At 54.6% G+C, this 22,994-nt stretch overlaps 1 protein-coding gene across 1 annotated transcript; it reads left to right on the top strand.

Moving 5' to 3' along the window:
- Positions 1-5,560: 5,560 nt before the first annotated feature.
- Positions 5,561-19,771, top strand: PCBP4 (poly(rC) binding protein 4). The gene is made up of 12 exons (XM_019537080.1): positions 5,561-5,723; positions 6,893-6,916; positions 7,001-7,033; positions 9,094-9,210; positions 9,827-9,958; positions 10,897-11,025; positions 11,958-12,032; positions 13,012-13,056; positions 13,872-13,947; positions 14,477-14,529; positions 15,780-15,949; positions 17,011-19,771. Exons 1-12 carry the CDS (start codon positions 5,613-5,615, stop codon positions 17,324-17,326), a joined length of 1,281 nt encoding a protein of 426 aa, XP_019392625.1. The 5' UTR covers positions 5,561-5,612; the 3' UTR covers positions 17,327-19,771.
- Positions 19,772-22,994: the final 3,223 nt, after the last annotated feature.

Raw genomic sequence — 22,994 nt, forward strand, 5'->3', positions numbered from 1 at the left:
TGTGTGTGTGTGAGCCCACTGATGTTTTTCCCCTCCTCTACCTTTATTGCAAACATTGTTTTGAGATCTATAGGTAACGCAAGGCAGGGCTGTGTCCCAGCTGCAGGGTCTGGCTATTAAATCTAAACCTACCAGGAAATGCACCCAGTTAGGCTGGAAAGCCTTGTCAAGTGCCTTGGCTGGGGGAATGAAAGGAACAGCTCCTTTGCTTCAAAGGAGCAGTGAATGCTTGCACCAGCCAGGGCCTGTGAACAGAGACTATCTTTCATAATGTACACACTCAGCACATCAGGTAGAAACAGGACCTGATCCCATGCTAGGCCACCCAGTGTTGTCAGTGCAGCAATCAGAGCTGGGCCTATAAGGCAGCGGTTCTCAACCTGGCATATGTGTGCCCCCGGGGTTATGCAGTGCTTTGCCAAGGGGCATGTGCCTGAATTTTAATAATGGCAGTGGGACCTCCTGCTTTGTCGATGTGTGGCGAGTGATGGCATCACTGCATGTTGACATTGATGCTGACACTCTTCTTAAAGCATGAACATGCAGAGACATGGCTGGTGTAGTGGGTACAATCAATGGTACTGTGCAGGTAAAGGGGTACGCGACCAAAACAGTGTGATGGCCCTGTGCTAAGGCATAAAGATCAGGAAGTGACAGTGACTAGAAACAAAAGTGAGAGCTACCAGGACTGTCCCAGTCCAGGCTCAGCCAGGCATGGGCGACCAACTCAACAGATGGCAAGAAGCGCATTAGGCAGCCTAATCCTTCCTCCCTTCAATCACCAGAGCTATTGCTAGGAATGCGGGTTAGAAAAGAGAGGAACTTTCCCTTCCAGCAATACAGGACAACAATCAGCTCCCCCATGATTCCTAGCGTGGCCAGCCATGGGGCCTTGGGCGATGTGGCTCCCAGATCCCTTCACTGGGAACAAGGAGCTTTGTGTTGCTTTTGTTACTGAGGGAGCCAGAGGGAAGAAAAATGCCTCAGATGATTCAGGCTGCCTTGGAGATTTGTAGCACAGTGAAATCCCTGTCAGGGTAATGCTGCTGCTTACTGACAGCAACGTTGAGCATTGTGCTAAGCTCCGATGTCTTGGTCTGCACTGCATTCCCTGATCATATTCAGGAGGCAATAGGACGTCACCCACAGGTGGACCCAGTTTATCCAGAATGAGTAACTGAGCACTGGGGTGGAGAGGGGTCATGGACAGCACCTTTCCTGTGCACAGTCATAATAGGCAGGCCAGACAAAGAGCAGGGGCAATACCATTCCCATTTCAGAGCAAGCCAGTGGAGGCACAAAAGGCTCCACTTACAAAGCACCCGCTGCTGTCTGCGGAGTCAGCAGGGCTTAACATTTAAGAACATTCTTAGCACAGCCTGAGACATTCGCTGACTAGGAATGGAGGGATTAAGCCCTTGGTCCCCAGTCTAACAGGTCTGTGGCAGATTGAACCTAGATCTCCAGAGTCCCAACCCAGTGCTGTGGGCACAAGCCCATCCCTGTCTCCCAAGATACCCCTGCTCTTTAGCTTTTGATTACTGAAAACCTCAGAACCCCTGATGCAGAGCAACGGTAAAGTCTATGAGAAAGAGCACACGTGTGTCCCTGCCTGCTCTGTAACACGCAGGGCAAGGAAAAGCCAGGCTTGTACCAGACAGGGCGTGTGGCATAGTCATACAATCATCTTTGCTTAGACTGGACTGAGCCCTGTTCCCCTGTGACAGGGCTGACTGCGGGGCAGAAGGCTGCCAGGCTGGGAGTCAAGTGCCCACATGGGATCTCTGGTTTGTGCATGTGCATGAAACTCACATAGATGCACAGGATTTGGGGCCTGCAATCTGCCTCTGTGGCCTGCTTCCATAATGTGCCTCTTCTACTGGGCTTAGGATGGGACCCCGGACTGCCCCCAGGCAGCCGAACCCTCTGCCAGTGAAAGACAGGCTGGTGGGCAAGATAGGCCTGGGCTCTAACCCAGTCTGGAATCTCTTATGGTCCATCCTCAGCCCCTTGCTTTGCAAACTCCAGGGGTAACAGTGGGATCAAGGTCTGGCCTCAGAATTTTAGTGAAATTTTAAGGGCAGCTAGTAGCATCCCCTGCAGGTGCCTGAAGACCAGGCTGCAGGCGCTAACATCCGTCACCATTTTAATTCTCTCCATTAATGCCTCAGAATGGATCTGCCTCTTCTTCCTCCATCCTCTCATCCCCCTGGTTATGCACAAACTTCTCCCACATTGCCACAGTGTCTGAAGCTTTCTCAGGGACCCCACAATGCAGCCCTCCTCTGTGCTGAGCCACAGCATGCCAGGCTGTGATCAGATGGTGGCATTATGTTGATGAGGGGCATGGCTCACCACCTGGGACTATGGGACTGGACTATGGTAGCACAGGAGAGGTGACAGGGTCTGAGCCCTAGGCTGGGAGGGCGTTGGAGGGGTTAGAGCTGACATAGAGGTGAAAGCCTGCAGTGAGGTGGGAATAATCCTGAGGTGGTGAACCACAGCCTGCTGCTGTCCCCAGTGGGAAGATGAGCCCAGCTATGGTGCAGCTGGAGCATTGGTTTGGTGATCCCGTAACTCAGGGGACTGCTGCCACCCAGCCAGCCCCCACCTCACCTAAGAAAGTCATTCAGTCCCCGCCGCTCCCCGATTTTACCCACCCCATATTCTCTGGAGCATCCTACTGATGCTGGCAGTGGGCAGGTCATGACCCAGCATTTGCTATCTTGGTCCTGTAGGCAAGAGGACTCTCCTGACAGGCTCAGCCAGGCACAGCCACCTGGGAGCACTGGATTTCCAGAGGAAGCACCTGGGACCCACAGGGAAATTGGTGCAGACTGGGTAGGAGACAAAGCCAGAGGAGCCAGAGGGAAGGTCCTGGCAGATGAATCTGAGAGCGCAGGAGTAGGTAGAGCAGGGCTTCAGCCAGTCTGGTGCCCTCATGTGTCAGAGGAAGGGGTCTCTCCCCCTTAGCTGTGCCATCTCTCCTGGCAGTATGGGCATGCCAATTAGACACAGATATTCAGGCTAGCAGGGGCAGAGGGCTGGGACCAGGAGCTTGCTGCCTTGAAGAGGAGCCTGAATTCCTTTCCTGATCCATCTCTCCATAGTCATGGCTACTATCATGGCTCTATGAGCAGAGCACAACCTAGCCCCCTGCTAACTGCGTGGTCCTTTGCTTGCTGGGCCGTTCTCACTCTAAGCTCCAGCTTCTATCATGGGATTCCAGCTGGACGCTGGCACCGAGGAGCCCCATCACAGACAGAGCAAAAGAGGGTGAAAGCAACCCACAGCCACACCCTGGCCCTCCTGCCCCAAACCGCATGGTCCTGGCTACTTGTTCCAGCCACATTCTGCTCAGCACGTGGAAGGGCGAGAGGGGCAGAGATGGCAGCAGGCTGTCCCGTAGTCCTGGTGCTCTGAGGGCTGGCTCAGCCTTGTATGCTGCCTCAGCAGGAAGATTTCCCTGCTTTAAATCTAGGGGTGGCTGCAACTGCTCTCAAAGGGAGTTGTTTGATAGCCAAGGAGAGCTGGAGAGCAGCTGTTCTTTACTGCTCCCCCTTCTGCCAGCCACATCCCCTACTGCTGAGCAGAGCTATTGCCCCTGCTGTCCCTTTGTACCAGAGGAGAAGGGGAAGCAGAGAACTGGACACCTTTGGGCAAGTAGAGCAGGGTCCATCCCCAAACTTTGCAGCTGCCTCCCTACTCTGGATTACAGCCCTGGTTCTCCTCCTCCCCCCCACCCTTTCCCTAAGCTCTGGGAGGCTGGAGCTGGAGCTCCTGGGCCCCACCTCCTCTTCCCTTGCTGCTACGAAGTGGCTCTGCTGGCTACAGTCAAAGGCAGAGCAGAGAACAGAGCCCAGGTGCCTGGGTGCCCCATCAGCACCCCTAACACTGTCCAACTATCACCATTCAATCCACAGAGAGCATCTTGCTGAAGCTTTGTTCCCCAGTGGGCAGATGGACAGAATGGGGCCAGCCCAGGGATGAGGCCTTGCCCTGACCGCTGGGCACACTGAATGCTCTGGGGGAAGGGAAGGTTGAGCAGACAGCGGGGTCTGGGCGCTGAGGCTCTGCTCTAACAGCTCCCATAATGAAGAGGGCACAGGAAACAGCTCGGTGCACTGGATACAAGTAGCTCCCCAGTAGGGTTGCCAACTCTATTTGAATCTATTACTGGAGGTTTCATCACATGGCATAATGACATTAATGACTTTACATCAGGAAGGCAAATGCACGTTACTGTTACATTTTAAAAACCCACTGGATTACTGTCTAAATCAGATTCAACATCTAATATTTATTTTAATCAATGCCCTATCATTTATCTCCCGGGTGGCTCTCATCAGTCTCCTGGAGATTTATATCTAATTCCTGGAGACTCCAGGGCAATCTTGGAGGTTTGGCAACCCTGCTCCCCACACAAGAGCCTTTCTTCATGCACCAAAATGTTGGCAGGCTTCTGCATCCCCATGGAGCCCCAGATCTGCCAGCCATGGCCCCAGCCAGACCCCAAGGTGAACCCCTTGCCCTTCCCCTGAGGGGTGCTCAGCGGTGGCTGCAGACTTCTCATTTAGTTGAGCAGCCAGCCTTTCTGACTCCATCTCAGGAGGGTGACTCCTGCCTGTCCCTTGACTTGCTGCCCCCAGAAAAGGCATGTGTATTTACAGTGCCTGGCTCCTCTCAGACACCAGACCATCTTTGTCTATCACCTCCAGCCCTGCCTGAACTCTAGCACTGGGATGTCCCGCCGTGCTTCAAGCTGTGGTATAGCATCCAAGGGGCAGCAGACAGAGGGACTGATTGGGTCTAAATCTACCATGCTTCAGCCTGATCAAGTGTCCTCATCCTTGAAACAGAAGAGAGGGACTAAGCAACATCCACTGCCCCTTCAGCATTGTGAGCACCACACCCAGCTCACTTCCCTCCCTGTGCCCATGTAGGGAACCTGCTCTGCAGATTGATGCCTCTTTGTGGATCAGATTGATTTCTTCTCCACTCTCCAAGCCCCAACCACATCACACCTGGCTGGGCAGAACCAGTTTGCCTTGGCATTAGCCTTTGCCTTGTCCAAAGGTGCTTCATTTGACTGGGTGATGATCAGTACAGGCCTTCTAATTTGCCCTGGGCTAGGGATTGCACATATCTTGGGGCATTCAATGCCACAGCAATGTCAGAAACTCTGCTACGGTTGGGCTCAGATTTCCCAAGTGGTCACAGAAGGAATCCAAAGAGGAGGAGAGACTAGGGAGGAAGGTTTGAGAAGGAGAGAAAGTTATTGGTACCATCCATTCCCTCTGCTCTATCTTTGCTGACACACAATACCCCGGCTCAGTCAGCCTTTGACACCCAGGCTGCAGCATTAATTCTGTGCTTAGTGCCTAATGGCTGCCATCCGTCCCCAGCATCTACCCCATTCCTCTGTCGGGTGCCTCAGAAGGGCTCGGCACAAGATCACACCCCACTCCTATTAACCTCAGGTCTGCTGCAGTGTTGGCCATGAACACTGGGCTGGGTTCCTGTTAAACCCACTGATGTTCCTTAATCTTCATCTCTGCAGGTCTGGCTGCTCGTTTCCCTTCTAGGCCAAGTGTTTCCCCAGCAGCAGGTTCATGCATTCCTATACCATGGCATCACCAGACAGGATGAGTGGCTCAGACACCGGCCTGGAGGAGACAGAGCTCAGCATTACTCTCACCCTGCGGATGCTCATGCATGGGAAGGTACGTGTCCCCTTGGGCTGCCCTCATGTAGCAGCAGCAGGTGAGAAGCTCTGAGTGCAGCCAGGCAGGGAGAAAGCACTCAGAGAATCTGGCATTCTTACATCTCATTTTGATTTCACAAAACTGGTCCGATTTAATGAAAAAGCAAGTTTTGCCCAACAAAGATCTGTGTTAGAACAAATCCAAGGACTCCTCTGTGGAATATCCTCCCAAGATCAGATTTGAAATAAACAGAGCAAAAATACAGCCAAATTTTGTTTAAAAGAAATGGAGGGATTGAGTAAAATTTGGAATATGGCAAAAACTGGTGCAACAAAGATCTCCTAGATATTGTCAAGAGGGGAAATTGCTATTTGGTCACATTGGTACATAATAGGGAGCCATTGTTGATGTTCTGATAAATAGCCTGGTCCACAATCATATACCAATCAAAACAGGGCAAATACAGAGATGGATGGATGGATAAACAGACAGAGGGGACAGTCACCATCAACATTTGCAATAGGTTATGCTCTGTTTGATCCACTTCTAAGCCTGTTCTATAAGAATGTCCCCACTCCCATGCTGATGTTTGCGTGGATCTGCTGAGTTCAACAGCAGCATGCCTAGATCCATGCTTCCTTCCCATGTTCCTTCCTTTAGGCACATGCTTGCTACTGGCTCACTTTCCATGTCAGCCCTGCCATAACCCACCTCTGGAAAGCCTGGGGCAAAGCGCACCTGGGAACACCCCCTAGTAGCAGCATGAAGTATGAGCCTAGAGGAAAGACGTAGGCCTGTGCAATGAGCTATGCCCCGAGTGCTGGCAAGCAGCCAACAGGAAGAAGCCAATAGTAGAGGGAAAGCATTCTGCCCTCTGATATTTGTCACGGCAACCTGCTTGTCCCTGTAACAGGAGCAATGCGCTCAGATGGCAGTGAGAGCTGATAGCAGCCCTCCGAGGCAGCTGCCTGCAGTTTCCACCCAAGCCGCGCTGTCATAGCATCATAGAACAGTAGGGCTGGTGGGACCCTCAGGAGGCCACATCTAGTCTAGGCCCCTGCTCCAGGCAGGATTAGCCCCCTGTTGATAAAGGGCGCTCCCATTCCCTGGGAGGGTTGTGTGGATCACCTGCTTGCTTGGGACTCTCCCCCTAATTCAGAGGCTTTTATTTCTTTGTGTGTCTGCAGGAAGTTGGCAGCATCATCGGCAAGGTAAGAGGTGGGCTTTGTGGCCATGCTCCAGGGCTCTCTGCAGCTGTGGGACTCTAACTGCCTTCCCTGTTCTTCTCCTTGCAGAAAGGTGAGACTGTAAAGAGGATACGAGAACAAGTAAGTTGTGGGGGAATACCAGTGCCTCTCCCCACCGGGTCTCTCCCTGGGACAGGCCAATCCCTCTGGAGACATGCCTATGGCAAAGCTACCATTGGCTCATGAGTACATGCCAAACCTCTATCCCTCCAACTCCATCTCATCCCTGAAGCCCCCTCCCCATAGCCAGCCCAGTGGTGACTAGGCTGGTCTTTGTCAGATGGAGGACCAACAAGGGGATACTTCTCCCACACATGGCTCACACATCCAAAGGGTTAACCTGCTTCCTTGCACCAGAGCACTCTGCTACTGGAGACCTAGGAACAGGGAGAGGTGGGGCCCCAAATGTGTTGGTAAGGAGGTGGTGTTAGTAGTCTTTCAAGGTTTCTTGTATCGTGTGCAGGCAAGTTTTGGGGAGACATGCTATGGAGCTGTGAGCCTAGGGTAGCAACAGGTTGTGCACAGGCTGTTTGGGGAGACAGGGAGATGGGTGAGTGGCAAGAGAATCTGCTCTCTACTTGGGCTCTGATTATAGTCAGTTATGGAGGCAGAATTGCTGTATGGGACATGGACACTGGTGTTAAGCCGCCCTGCCTGTGTTTGACCTCCTCATCCCACCAGCAGGTACCTTTGTGGAAATAAAGCCAGTTATACTTAGTATAGTCCTAGACTTTGCATCACTGATTTCTCCTCCTTTGGGACCCCAACATACAAGGCAACAAACATGGGAAACCACTTCGGAAAGGAGCACTCTCAGTCTTAAAACAGACCACAGGAGCCAGACAAAGAAGCAAGGGCATATTGCACTTGGAGTACCACCTACTTTTAAAGTTAGAGGAGAAAACATCTGTCCCACTTAGAGTTGTGAGGGCTAAGTAGGAACTGGAAAAGCAAACAGCTGTAGGGCTAGTAATGAATGCCAAGCAATGCTTTAAACAGAGTGGAAACAGAGAAGGATCTGAGCTTGGGGAGGGGAGGTAAAGGGAGCAATGGAGCAATCAGGAATAAAGGGGACCATAAGGAAATTACAGAGATGCTAAAGGATTTCTTCTAAATCTGTTTTCATCATCGAGGAGGCAAATGCCTAGCATGGCCCTACTCCAGTCTGATAACTAGGTTACGGTACTATCAAATACTTAGGTATCTAAAAAAGAGGGGCTGGAACACATTGATATATTAAGGGGCAATGAGTCCCAGATGGTACCTACCCAAGGGTCCTGAAGAGACTGAAAGAAGTATCTTTAATACTAGCAAAAATGGGCAAGCCCTTATTAAAATCCATTATTCTACTGGAGGTAGTGTGAGGAATTCTGGGAAGGACAGACCAGCAAGCCTTGCTTCAGTGCCTGGTCAAAGACCTTCCCAAATCTAGCAGCCAATCAGGCTAGCATGGTTAAAGCAAAGTGATGTGTGGCGTTGTGTCCAGCTATCTTTCATCCCCAGCCCAAATGACCAGGTACCTATTTATAGCTGAACCAACAAGAGGCAGACTTTGGCAGGCATGGAGAGCAGAGTTTGAACTCTTGCCTCTGAAGCAGTAAGGAGGCCCCCTAATTATTCTGCCATCTGTCCCACTTAGAACCAGGTAAATTGAGATGGGAAATACACATTGAATTTCAAAACACCTAAATGACCCTGATGTGATGAACAGAAACAGAATGGTGCGAATAGGTCATGTATAAAGAAGATCTGGTGGAGAAAACATATTTGCATTTTCAAAAGGTCTTAGACATGGCTCTTCGCATGAGGCTGCTAGAGAAGCAAAGGGCTGAAGTATTGGCCTGGATAAAAAAGTGTCAGAGCCAAAAATCAAGGCGTAAGACTAGTTGGTCATTTATTCAGTGCAGAGCCAGAGTCAAACCCATTGGATGGCCATAGGATGGGATAGAGAGTACTGTGAAAAAAATATGATTGTATGTATCAAAAGGGAGCTCTTCCCCTGGAGTTTGGCGTTCTGTTTCATTGCTGCATCTCAACAGAGGTACAGCAGGAAGAGACAGGGCTCAGGGACAAGTGGTAAGGCACCTGGGTAAATGTCTATAGGAACAGCTCTCATCCTGGCCTCTGGTTTGCTGTCCCAGAGCAGTGCCCGGATAACCATCTCTGAGGGTTCCTGTCCTGAGCGCATCACCACCATCACTGGATCCACTGATGCTGTTTTCAGAGCCGTCTCCATGATCGCTTTCAAATTGGAGGAGGTATGGCCCCTACATCCTGCCTTCACCCTGCAGGGAATCTGGCTGCCAAGGACCCAAGGGGTGGAGGTGGGAAGGAAGCTTTAGACCACGCTTGAGTGGCAAACAGAGGATGGCATTAGTCAAAGATGTCAGGTTTGGGGCCATATCTATTGCCAGTGTAAGTCCAGAGAACTGATTTACACCTGCTGATGATCTGAGCCCTTGTTCTGCATCTAGATGGAAAATCAGGCCCCTCCTGTTTCATCTCAGCCACAAGCTTGTGCTAGACCATAGTCACCAGCCCCTGCTTCTCCATCCCAAGGGCTCAGATTTCATCCTCTTTGGGATCTCTTACTCCTGCTGCTCTCAGAGTGACTGGCCCAGGCAGAGCCAATTTGGCCTGCCAGCCATTTGTCTGGGCTTGCATCCATGAAGTGATGACTCTAGTCCCGAGACTGAATGCTTAAAATGGTCACTGTGGATCAGGGGATCCGAGCTCAGGGGTGAGGGAGACCTGAACAGCATCACTCAGTAGCGGTTCCTGGCAGAGAAGTATCGGGGACAGACTCCACTGAGCACATCATGCCCCTGGGCTGACGGTACACGTTCCATCCCCGTGGCGTGTGTCTCTTTTCAGGACCTGGGCACTGGAGCTGCCAATGGAGGAGCTGTATCCAAGCCACCAGTGACACTGCGGCTCGTCATCCCAGCCAGCCAGTGTGGCTCGCTCATTGGCAAGGCAGGCGCCAAGATCAAGGAGATCCGAGAGGTAAGAGCAGAGGGGCCTGACCAACTGGGCTCCAATCTTAGAGGTTGCTTGTGTACTTCCTTCCTCCCCAGGCACCACAAAACAAGGCTCCTGCCTTTCCTACACAAGGTAGTTGCAGTTATATGAGGAGGTCTCTGCCCTATGTGGGCTCACCTCCAAGCTCTTTCCAAACGGAAAACCTGGGTGTCTGTTCTCACTGGCCAGCGCAGCTCACGGGTCAGGGCGTGCGACAGCTTCTGCTGTGCCTGCTGTTCTCTGCTTTGCAGGGAACAAGACTCTGTTACAGAGACAGCTATTTTTGGCTGAGCTCTTCAGTGCAAGCCATCACAGCTCGGGCTTCTAGCTTTAGAGGCTTCCAGTTCATTCCCTGCTGTGTCGGCCAAGTTGATGGCTGTCACACTTACTCCTAGACCTTGAAATATATATTAAATGGGCAAGTTTATGGAGAAGTCATGTGAAATCTCTCACCTGAAATCTTAACTCAGACCAAGTTAAATGTGCTTGTGATGCACCTAGTAAATGTTAAGCCAAATCAGAGGAGAATAAGGGGGCAGAGGTGGGCACAGACCATGGGGGGAACTGGGAGGGGTATTCAGAGCTGAGAAACAGTTACCTTATATCCTCTTCAGCCCCACACAAGTCCCTCAGGCTACGCAGCAAGTGGGGGGGAGACACTTCCTGTTCCAGTGCTGGGGTGCTGGAGGAAGTGTGCTTGGCACTGCCAGTGCCTGCTGTGGCTGTGTGGAAGGCACAGTCCACACTTGCCCCAGTGTTGTGTTCCTGATCCCAGCTTGTGTGCAAAGGAAGGGAGCCCAGATGCCATCCCCAGCCAGCAGCCCTCCCAGCTGCCCCAATCAAGTTGTATCAAGAAGTGGGGCGGCCAGCACAAGATGTGTCTTGAGCACAGAGCCTGTGTGAAGGCACTTCTCTCCTTACAGACCACGGGAGCTCAGGTCCAGGTGGCAGGAGACCTGCTGCCAAACTCCACCGAGCGAGCAGTCACAGTCTCTGGTGGGCCAGATGCCATCATCCAGTGTGTGCGGCAGATCTGCGCTGTCATCCTGGAGGTACTGGCTGCTTTGGGCTTGTGGGGACAAGTTCAGCCCCCCCAGTCTCCTGGGCCACCGCAGAGACTGAGAGATGATCCCCACTGGCCCTTCTGCAGAGCTCTGCAGCCCAAGCTATCGCTGCTGAAAGTTCATCTCCTGGGGGGAGGTGGTGGAGTTAGCCGTGTTGCAGGGTTGGCTGGATGGTCTCAGCTGAGCCACATCACGACACCTGGCTTGCACAGCCAAGTGTGACAGAGATATGCTGGGAAGGCTCTCATGTCCTGTGAGTCGTCGTTCTGGGAGATGGGACAGTCCAGTCACAGTCACAGCTGTCCCTTGAAAGGGACATCATCCTTCTTTCTGGCATCTCCCTACTGGCCCACTCCACAGTACGAGTGCCATGACAATAGAGTTACAAGGATGAAAGGAACCTCAGGGGTCAACGAGTCCTGCACAGATGTAGGACACACTACTCCTAAACCCTCCCAGACAGATGCTCATCCAGCTTTCTCTTGGAGACCTCCTATGAAGGAGATTCCACAGCTCCCTGGGCAGCTTGTTCCACTGTCCTACCACTCTGCCAGCGAGAAGATTTTTTCCTGAGATTTGAACTGAACCTGCTCTGCTGCAGTCTTAACCCACTGCCTCTCCCCTGCCCTCTGTTGTGGCTCCACTGGGGACACATTAACACAATGACATGTTCCCCTAGGACTCAGCTGGTTTTGCCAATGCATGAGTCAGTCGCACTATTTCCTCCTGCTTACTTCAGTGCTAATGGCCGTTCCAAAACCAAGGTCAGGACCTTCCAGATGGGTGAGACCATTGCATGCAGCTGGGGGCTAGGATGTGACCGAGCTCAGGGGGCACTGGCAGAGGAAGGGCTTTAGGGTGGAACCTGGCTTATGCGATTTCTCATGTGAGAACATTTCTCATGTGATTTCTCCCTGCAGTCACCTCCCAAAGGAGCCACCATTCCCTACCATCCCAGCCTCTCCCTGGGGACTGTCCTCCTCTCGGCCAACCAGGTAAGGGGCAGCTAATACTTTACGGGGAATCTCCCATTCTCAGTAACGGAGACACAAATGTCTTCTTCTCTGGCCTCCCCACCCCAGAAAGTACCCTAAGGCATTGGGGCTGCTTCTCATAGCTGTTCAGAAGGATCCAGAGGTGTAGGTTGTAGCCGTGTTGGCCTAAGGACGTAGGCAGACACGGTTCTTTGGGTGAATCTGATATCTTTTATTAGACCAACTAAACAGTTGGAGAACAATTTTTAAGCAAGCTTTCAGGTTCCAAGACCCTTTGTCAGGCTAAGGAAGTTTCAGCAGTTGATGTAAGGTAACTTCCTTAGCCTGGTGAAGGGTTTTTGAACCTGAAAGCTTGCTTAAAAAATGTTCCCCAGCTATTTAGTTGGTGTAATAAAAGATATCAGATTCACCCAAAGAACCTTGTCTGAAGGATCCAGAGGCATCCATGGGACTCCCTCAGACCTGCCCCACCTCAAGTGACTCCCCCCTGCCCTTATGGAGACCAGGAAGGAGCCATCCCTCCAAGGGGTCCAGGCTGGAGTCTGGAAAAAGGAGTCAGGGGGCAGGACCAGGAACCAACAAGCAGGCCCCAGGGAACTAGGAACAAACAGGCAGGTACTGGGAATCGGGAGTCACCACTCCAAGGCTAGACAGGGAGGCACCTGTCCTGTTGAGCAGTCTGCTGGACACTGAATGACCTGCTGCCTGTAAGTAGGCATTGACAGGCATCTGAGGCCAGCTGGGGGTAGCTAGGCCCCTGGCAGCCAGGTCCACTCAGGGGACTAGGGCCAGCTGGGGGCAATTTCATCTGCCTGCTGCCCCAGCTCCTGTCAGGAGGCAGCTTGCTCAGCAGACTGCTGCTAGTTAGCTGGGAGATTAGGGATGCTCGGTGTGAGTGGCCAGCGGTTGTCACCAAGGGGATTCCAGCCAGCACCTGGTGGAGGTCTCAGGGTCATCCGCTCTCCTCCTCCTCTCACAGGGCTTCTCCATGCAGGGGCAGTACACTGGTGTGTCGCAAGCAGAGGTGAGTCCCGCCTTGCATCCTCCGCACTGCGGGGATGAATGTCATCTCAACAGTGCAAGGCAATGCCTGAAGGAACCCGGGGGCCAGCCTCTCCCAAACCCCCCATGCACCGACCCTAGCCCTGAGCTATTACATGGCTGTAAGACTGGGCTTGTGACAGCCTCTGGCAGGTCACTTGGAAACCTCAGTGCATCACCCATCTCAGTGAGGAGGTATCTCCTGGGGGGCCTCAGGCCCAGCCCTGCTATCACTGCCCTGGACTAGAGCCAGCCTGGGTGTCAGGACAGGCTGTGGAGAGCATGCCAACTTACCCCAGGGTGAAGCTGGCCCCTCGTGTTGTTTTCTTCTGTCTGCCTGGTTCCTTTGGCTTTCTCAGCACATCGCATCTCCTGTGTATTCTCCCTGGTGGGTCTCCATGCCTGCCCGCTCCCCAATCTCTTCTCTGCAGATAGCCTCCCCTATAGAGAGTTTTGGCTCCTGCCTCTCAGCTTGCTGTGGGCTCCAGTGATAGCTGTCTGACTGCTAGGCTAGAGGCCTTTCTTTGCAGAAGTGAGGCCCATTATGATCCACCCTGATAGACATGGGGAGAATGTGAAACGAGCTGTTCAGTGTCACCAGCCCTGGCCATGGTCTGTGGTTCCTCTGATTATGAGACACAAAACTCTTGCCCCAGGCAGTCCTGCTGTCCCTCCTACGTACTATAGCTGATGCTGGCTCAAAGCCAAATGGCTGAGTGGGGTGACCCATCTGCTCTTTGGTGATAGGCAGCACAGTGACTGTTGCCTTCACTCTCCTACCTTCCTCTCCTGGGACAGGTGACAAAACTGCAGCAGCTCTCTGGGCATCCTGTCCCTTTTGCCTCTCTGGGTCAGACGCCCTCCATGGTACCAGGTGAGGAAATGGTCCCCTCCCCTGGCTTTCCCAGCTACTCTTGCCCTGAACATCCCAGAACCCGCTATGCTGGGGTGGGGCCAGCCAGTCGGGATCTCCTGGTTGTCCCAGAGGGGCAGCATCCTGGGCACTGCGGCTGGAAGGGGAGGCTGGGATTCCCTGGGGTTGCCAAATAAACCAGCTGTGCAACACATAGAAGCACAGTCAGTTTTTTGAGGCCTAGGAGAGGAAGGAGCCCTGTTGCCCATGGACCCAGTGCAGACATGGGATGTCTCAGCCCATCCTAGTGCAGCGGGGCTGAGAGCTGAGGATGGGCCTGGGTGCTGTCTCCGAAAGACAGGAGAAGGTGGGTGCATTGGCTTCTGCAGGGCCAAGAGGGACTGCTGCCTACGGGCAGCCAGGAGGTGGTGTCAGGAGAGCTCAAGGCCTCTGGCTCCCCAGCCCAGCCATGGTGGGAACAAAACAGGGCCTGGCTCGGGTGTCTCCAGAAGAGCTCCTGTCATGCTGCTGTCTCTCCTTCTCCCTTCAGGCCTGGATGCCAACCCCCAGAGCACCTCCCAGGAGTTCCTGGTCCCCAATGATGTGAGTGCACTGTGGCCTGCTGTGCACTGGGCCTGAGACTGCTGTAGGGCTGGGCGCTGGCCCCAGGGGCTGCTGCTGATTGGCACCGAGAGAAGGGCTCAGTGGGTCTAACCTCACCCCCTGGCACCTCTACCTGTGGGCCCTGGACTCTGGGGGGCAGAAGGAGGCAGTGCCGTGAGCAGAGAGCAAAGCCTCAACCTCAACCCCAACAAAGGAGCTCTCCCCTGCCTTGCCTTAGTGCCCAGATGTGGCCCCTGCTGCTGGGATGGGGCAAAGCCAAACCCCAGATGCAGACCCTGGGCATCAGGCTGGGGTGGTATCCCTTGGTATAGACCCTTCTCTCCAGTTCCCTTGGGGTGAGGCTACACCCCAGTGCTGGGCTATATGGGGAATCAGCCCCTTCCCTTTAAATGTCCTGTATCCCAAAGCCAGATACCTCTGCCCTTCCTGCTCTCCCAGGATGCTCCAGCCAGGCTGGGTCACCAGTCCCCCTGCCACCGCTGCAGTCCCCTGCCCCCAGCTCTGCTCGTGGCCTTGCCCCTAGGGCGCGTGTGCAGAGCAGGGGGGGCCGCGTCGCCAGCAGAGAGGAATGCGCCCGCACGCCCCACGCCCGCCCCCAGGGCCTCATTCCAGGCGCCGGCCGGCACAGAGCAGCCTCTGTGACCAGGCAGGAAGCGAGGGGGGCAAGGCAGAGCTGACCTTTATTTCTGCATGCCCCCTCCCCCCAGTCAAACCCCACTGCCTGGGGCCTACCTAAAAGTGGCCTAGACAGAGGGCAAGAACTGCAGGCCCCACTTATTCCTGATGGTGCCTGCCTCAGGCCACCGCTGCTCTGCATGGGGCATGGCTGGTATTCAGGGTACCCGGAGCTGCCCACCGCCTAAGGAAACTGAGGAAGGTGCTGTGTCTGCAGGCTGCGTGGCTCCCAAGGTAGCCCCTGATGTAGGGGAAGGGTTGGGGCAGGCAGGGCACAGCTGCCAGCCATAGGGAAGTCTGCAAGTTGCTCAGAAAGCATCGCCTGCATCCGCCATCCCCCAACAGCCACAGCCTTGTGCTTAGAGCCAGGCCCTGCTGCCCCCTGAAGGCCAAAGGGAGTATTTCTGCTCCTTGCCCCTCCGAGGGCTGGGGTGGGAATACTCCTGGGCGCCTCTTCTCTCCAGGCCCCTGGTTCTGCCTCCATCGCCAGCACTGCCTCACTGCCGCTGTCTGCTGGGCCCCCCAGGCACTAACCCAGCTCTGCTCCTCCCCAGCTCATTGGCTGCATCATTGGGCGCCAGGGCAGCAAGATCAGTGAGATCCGGCAGATGTCTGGGGCGCACATCAAAATTGGGAACCAGACAGAAGGCTCCAGTGAGCGCCACGTGACCATCACGGGGACCCCAGTCAGCATCACCCTCGCCCAGTACCTCATCACTGCCTGGTAAGGCCCAGCCTGCCCGAGGGGGATGCTGCGGCAGGGGGCAGCAGCCTGGCCCTGAGCCAGAAGGAGGGGCAGAAACAGATTTCTGAGGTGCATTTGCCCCTGGGGCTGAGGGATAAACATGGGGTGGGAGCTTCTGGTAGCAGCCTGACATTTTCCACCATGACCCACGTCTATGTGCAGTTTCTCTGACATCATCAGCCTGCTCACATAATAGAGGCCTGCCACGTGGGGGACTGGGCTGGGTAGTCCTCACTAGTGGTCTTTGAAGCATCCATTTTGTCACGGTGACCCCTCTGCAGTTACTCCTCCCCATCCCACGTTTCCTATGAGATGTGAGACCAAGTCCTGCCTACTCTGAAGATGCCAGGCCAAACCACCCCGAGGGGCGTTCCCTTCTGCTCCTCCAGCAGGCTCAGTGGCAGAGACTGTTCTGCGCTTCCCTTGCAGGGCACAGACCCCAGGGCCACGTTGCTTCTGCAGTGGCTGCATTTCAGGGCATAAGGATCCCTGTAGATGAGCTCTGGTCAGGACTACACAACCCAGGGCTATATGTGCTGATGTCTTGCCTATGCTAACAGGTCTGCTCTTGCTAGACCTGGTGAGAGGCTTCCCCCCAGAGCTCTCAGGAAGCCAGGTCCGAGCACCTTGGGTCCTTCACAGTGGAACAGCTTGGGACGTTTGCTACACACAGTCTTGCTGAGACAAATCCCCATGCAGAGCCTTCTATTGGTTTACCCTAAGACTGTTTCCCATAGACTTAAATTGAACCAAGAGCACCCACACTGATTTTTGGCACCGTTTAACCACCTCTGTTTAAAATCCAGCTTAAACAAAGGGTGGGAAAGCCACATGTGCTCAGTGCAGCTCTCTGGCTCCCTGTTTGTGGGATGGTGTATAGCAGTCTGAGCCAGTTCAGAGTCTGGCTCCCGGAGCAGGGTCCTCCAGGGCAGAGACCGGTGCTTTCAGATCCAGGTTGCCTCCCTCTGCTGTTCCAGACACGGGCATGTCTGATCCCACCCAGTGTGCATCTCACTCCCTCTTCTTCTTTGTTCCTCCAGTTTAGAGACAGCCAAATCTACCTCCCAGACGCCCTCTGTCTCCAGCCCTGTTGACCTCAGCATGACTTTCTCTCAGCCCCTCAGCCCGGCACCAGCCCCAGCGCTGACAGCAGTAGCTGCGCCCCCTCCCGCCTTGCTGGGTGCCCCCTATGCCATCTCCCTCTCCAATTTCATTGGCTTGAAGCCTGTCCCCTTCCTGACACTGCCGCCCTCCACAGCCACGGGGCACAACGGCAGCCTGACGACCTACACGACCAAGATCTCCACAGCTAATGGGACGAAGAAGGCAGAGAGGCAGAAGTTCTCCCCGTACTGAGGCCGATGGGCAGGAGGGTGGTGGGGGAAGAGGAGGGCAGGAAGGAGGCTCAGGCTGCCCATGCGGGAACCAGAGTCCGTGCCACACCATGTAGCGGGGCTGAGCAGCACACCAGGGGAAGGACCTTGTGGAGGAAGGGGACAGGGCCTGTGAGCACCCCAGAGCTCTGCAGCACTGAGCTCATTAGGGCTGCTGGTTGCACAGCCTTCCCCCACCCACTCCTCCAAACCTAAAGCCCCTGTGTGCCAGGGGATGTTTCAGCCCTACAGCCCCAGTTCCTACCAACCCTACCCTGAGGAGGGCTGGTTCTGCCCTCCCCCCGTCCCCCCACCCCTAGAAGAGACTGACCATGCCCACTCCTCCCCCTAGTTTCCGCCCCCTCCCATTTTGAAAAAGCCCATCTGTGTCCCCTCACCCTCCAGATCCCCCTGTAAGAGCTGACTGCCTCCCCCCACCCTGAGCCCCCTGCCCCATGCTGAGAGGGGCTGTCTCTTCTCCCAGACACCCCCATGCTTTAGGTCTGTTAACTTTAGGGGATGTTACCCAGCACCACCCAAACTCTAGTAGGAATTTGGGGGTAGGTTTATTGCTGGGCTGGTTTGTGCTGAGGCCAGCGTAGGTAAGGCACATCTTCAGGCTATTTCTAGGGTGTTTGGGGGAAGGGGAAAAAGACTGGAAACTGTGCCCTGCTGCAGGCTCTCTGGGACCTACTGGGAAGGCCAAGACTGGAATTGTTCACACACTGTGCAGGACTCAGAGTGTTTTTCATGATCTCAACCCCCGACTCGTACCAAGCTGGAAACTCAACATTAGTGGCACTCAGTGCCCTAGCCCCATGCACCCCGTCCCAGTCTTCCTTTCAGCCCACACCTCTGTGGAAACCACTTGTTGTTGCCCTAACGCTGGGAGGGGCCCTCAGGCAGATGGTGGAGGATCTGACAGGGCACTCTCCTGCAAAAAGGAGCCCATGTTCCTGCTTCCTGGAAAGCACAAGGGAAGAAGGGAAAGCAGGGCCAGTGCTCAGAATATCACAGTCCCTGTCCCCTGTCCTCTGCCAGGGACCCTCACACTGCAGCCACGACACGGTGGCCTGGGTCTCCAGGCAGGACTGAGGGCACACTGGCTATGAGAACAGCGATGTTTGTGTGCCTTGGACTAGCCTGGTGGCTTAGTGGCTACAAGAGAGTTACAGATCTAGGCAAACAACCATTGGCTAGTGAGGAAGGCTCCTGACCTATCAGGGAAACAGCCTGTGGCAGGATCCCAGCACTAATAGCCAATGAGTGGGTTCTTTGCTCCCATTGGCTGCTGAAGACTAATGCCTGCACGGAGCATCCAATTAGAGCTGGTTATGTTTTGTCCCCTTCCACTGTGGTTGCATTGAGTGAATCCTAGCCAGGCTTTCCCCGAAGGAGTGGCGCCCAGCCTCCACACTCCTGGGGCCATTCCTTCCCCCAGGGTAGATGACACCTCGGCCTCTTTCCTGGCAGCAAACCCATCTCAAATGCTCCTTCCTTCTCCAGTCACTCACATAGATCCAGCCTGTGGGCATCTACTGCCATAAAGCAGGCCAGGCCTCCCCCTCTCTGGTGATGCTGCCCTGCGGCTTTCTCACAGGAGGGAGGGAGAAAAAGAGAAAGGGCTGAGCTAGTTCATCCCTAGACCTCCTCCACGGGGAAGCAGGTGCATGCTGAAGTGTCCAGCTGAGTTGATGGCCCATGCATTGGTGCATGGGCACCCAGCACAGAGACTGATGCCTCCATGCTGGGGCTCAGAAGCAGCACATGGCCTGGCCAATCCTATGTGGGACTCTCAGGTCAGGCAGCAGCACTGCTGGACACTTCCCGGTGGGGCATATCTCCACTAAAGGCATGCTTGCAGCACAGCTGGGCATGTTCCACCTGGAACCTGGCTAGCAGTGACAATGAGCCAGCAGGGGCCTTGGCACTGTCTAGCAACCCAAGAGCAGAGCCAGGTGCTCAGTGGGCTTGTCCCATGGTGACTGCTCATGCTGACACAGTCCCGTGAGTCAGGCAACCTGTTCCTGGTCTGTAACCACTGGGATTCCAACAGCGCAGTCCCCACTGCTGAATCCCAACAGTGAAAGCAGCATCCACAAGCCAGATCCTCGCTGATGTGAGCCAGCACCGCTCCCCTGAAGATGCCCAGCATCTGACACCCCAACTCCATCAGGCCAGAGCCCAGGTGCTCCCTCCAGCAGAGACCTGGTCACTAACTCTGTACCCTGGTTGGTACAAATGTGTCCACCCTATTCCTCTCTCACTAGTGAACAAACCTGAGGCAACCACATCAGAGAGCTCCCCCTCCCTCACTGCCTCACGTGAGCCAGCACTGGCCAGCGTGGGAAATGCTGTACATATGAGTCTATATTTTTTCCTCCTTTGTAACTTATCACTGGTTTAATAAAAAGACAAACTTTGCCAACTTGAGTGTCTGAGGGACTGTTGGAGCGGCCAGATGCAGAGAAAAAATGCTGCTGTTTGGATCCTGTAATGCTGGGTGACTCCCAGGGAAGGATCATGGTGCTAAGGGACACAGGAAATCTTGGCAGGGAGCTTGGGTAGAGATCCACTGGGAGATATGGCTTTCCTGTGTGCAAGGACGAGGTGGAGATTGGTGCCAAGACAACAGTTCGTTTAGCCACATATTGGGTGTCCCTGCCTGACAGGCTGGCACGCAGCAAACTGCTCACAGCCATTGCCCATGCCCTGGACACTGGCATGGGGACTTTCAGGCTGGTTTGGCAACGTGCTGACTCTCAGGAATCTTGATGCTTTCCTCCATTCTCTGGCTCTTGGAGCGATGTCAGAAAGAGGCATCTCAGCAGTCATTTAAATAGAAAGTGAGTTCCTTCCTTGTTATGGAGAAAAGCTCGAGACCATGTTTCAGGTCCCACCTCCAGATGCCAAAGCCAGAAGAAAGCAACCAAAAAGAGCCCAAAGCTACTGCTTTTGAAACTGTTTTTAAAGCAATGTCATGAATGTTGAGGCCTGATTCTTGAATGCCGTGGGTTAGTGATACTGGAAAAAGGCCAGTTCATCCCAGAACCAGTCTTCTGTGGCTTGTAGTCCAAGGGTTTTATGGGACCTGAGGGCTTCACTGCAAGAAATGTTGGGAAAAGAGACTGTGTGTAAGGGTTTGTTCCTTCTCAGGGTATGACTGCTACAGGTGGTCAGGGCTTGAGCCCAAAGAATCACAGCCCGGAGAATCAGGACAGACAGGGCGTGTGGCAGGGGTCCCAGCTAGAGTCAAGAGCAGGAGGGTCAGAAGGCTAAGGTCAGGAAGGGACTGAGATGTAGGTGATCAGCCTGAGTAGACCATGAGCCAGCTGGGGTCAGGAACAAGGGGCAGGGAGCAGGACTGGAGGCATAGGAGCTGGAGCGGGCTGCTGTAACTGTAGGGGACTGGGACATGAGTGATCACAAGATGAGCCAGGAGCTGGGATCTGGACTGGAGTGGAGAAGCTCAAGGGGTCAAGGAGCTGGCAAAGAAGTCAGGAAACAGGACCCAGGGAACAGGAACCCAGGAACAAACAAGCAGAATCCAGGGACTGGGAAAGCAGGAACCGGCAGGCAGGGCTCAGGAAGCTGAGCTCGAGGACCCAGCAGCCAAAGGCCAGACAGGGAGGCTAGCCTGCTGGGCACTGAACATGCTGCTCCCTACAAGCAGGAAGCCATGTCCATGCATGCAGGAGGAGCCAGCTGGGACAGTTAGGCCCCTGGCAGCCAGGCCTGCATGGGAAACCAGGCTCAGCTGGGGGCAATTCAGCCTGCCTGCTGCCCTGGCTCCTGACAATCCTCAGCAGCCCTGGGATGAGGATTCTGCTGGTTCTGGGAGGGGTCTTGCAACCAGCAAGAGGTTGTCAGGAGCTGGGTAGGGGCAGGAGAGGGAGGCCTCAGTTCCCAATGACCAGCAGCTCAGCTCCTGGGCTGGGCAAAGCTGAGGGGTGGCTGCTTAGCAGACAACAGGTGCTGCCCTTCCCTGAGTGCCATGCCTGTGTCGAACATGAGATTGGGCAGTGCAGCCTCATCCACTAGGCTTTGTGCCTCCAGCTTTCATCATGCACTAGATCCTGGTCAGACACGACCCCTTGCTCACCCGACCAGCATGTGAGGCAGAGCGGGGAGCCCAAGGAAGGGCACTAGCTGGAATGTGCACCCCCTCCAGCAGAGCGTCTGGCAGGGCATTGGCCGAGTTTGTAGCTGGGATCATCAAAAATGTCCCAAACTTCCGACTTGCCCGACAAAAAGCTTCCAAGAGCCATTGCCATAGCAGCCACCATTCACTCACAACCACACCAACTGGGGGCAGTGCCTCCAAGGCAGGCTTGCTCCAGCAGTCTGCTGCCTGGCAAAGTAGCTGCTGCAGTGGCCCTGGTATTAGAGATGGGGCCTCAATGGCCACGAAATGGGCACCCAGCTGGGTAAAGGCCCCTGGAGAGACAGTGGCAGCCAGCCAGCTGGGTGTTGCTGTTCTCCCTTGAATTAACATAGCAAAGGGCCTGTCCCAAGGGGGCAGGGCCCTGTGGCCCTCAGCAAAGTCACCTTCGTCCCAGAGCCCATGGGGAGCTGGACCAGTCTGGGATGTCACTCCTCAGGAAGGTGGGTGGGAGGAATGGAGGATGACACAAAGGCAATGGTTTGCATTTAACTCCTTCTGTGCTGGTGGCCTCTTTGTGAGATGTGGTCACCCCTTCACCCTCTTCCCAGTAGGCATGCTGTATGTTGGAAAGGGGGATCTCTCTTCCCTCTTCTCCCCTCCCCCCCAACATTGATTCAACTCAAACTTCAGCAACACCCATCTAGGGGCAGGAGCTCCCTGGTCTAGCAGGAGATGGGCTGAGCGGGCCAGGTGCTGTGGTTGTGCAGAGAGGCCCAGGCTGCAGCATGATGCAGGGAGGGAAGGAGGGAGGGGGCAGAGGCCAGCAGATAAGAGGGAGAATGCAGCTGCTTTATCAACAGCATTTGGTACAATAGAGGAGCCAGCTGGAGGCTGAGATGGCTGCCTCCAGCACAGCCTGTTGCTATGTGAATAGGCAATGCAACTTTTCCCCTGCCTCCTGCCACATGCTCCAGGTAGGGACTGTGGGGCTTGGGGCCACTGCTGGCTGCCATTGCACAGAGCAGGTTTCTTCCTTACTCCCAGAGCCAGCTGTGGTTTGGGGTGCCCACGACTGGCCAGTTCAGGGGACATTGTCAGAGATCGAGAGAGGCCATTTGACCTCATGGATCACTCCCCACGCCGACCACTGCCGCTCTCTGGACCCCCCGTCCTACAGTGTAAAGGCTGCTCGCTGTCTCCACAGAACAGGGAGGGACCCGGCAGCCAACAGGTGGGGGCTACGCCCCAAGCAGGGGATTGGTAAAGCTGTCTGCTCTCCATGGACTAGACCAGGGGCCACGGCAGGGGAACCCCAGGTTCACTGTGAGCCAGGGAGCTTCCCACACACGTGTCATGGGCAGCTTGCACCTACCTGGCTGGGATGTCCTACTTTCTGCCTCCACACAAGTGTCAAAAGCCATGGACTGGACGGAGGGTGGCGTCTGGCCTGCTGGACTCAGAAGAGGGCTGGAGGGTTTGGAGACAACAGAGAGGGAGCAAGAGGCACACGAAGACCAAGGAGGCTTTACTTGGGGGCTACAGTTGT

This window comes from Crocodylus porosus, unplaced genomic scaffold (assembly GCF_001723895.1).
Source record: "Crocodylus porosus isolate Cpor-Errol unplaced genomic scaffold, CroPor_comp1, whole genome shotgun sequence".
Classification (NCBI taxonomy): domain Eukaryota; kingdom Metazoa; phylum Chordata; order Crocodylia; family Crocodylidae; genus Crocodylus; species Crocodylus porosus.

What these genes read in the sequence shown, in the direction of transcription:
- PCBP4 (XM_019537080.1), top strand. Translation starts at nt 5,613, where the DNA reads ATGCATTCCTATACCATGGCATCACCAGACAGGATGAGTGGCTCAGAC. An exon ending in AGTTCCTGGTCCCCAATGAT is followed by an intron (nt 14,530 to 15,779) that starts GTGAGTGCACTG and finishes GCTCCTCCCCAG; the next exon opens with CTCATTGGCTGCATCATTGG. An exon ending in CAGTACCTCATCACTGCCTG is followed by an intron (nt 15,950 to 17,010) that starts GTAAGGCCCAGC and finishes TTGTTCCTCCAG; the next exon opens with TTTAGAGACAGCCAAATCTA.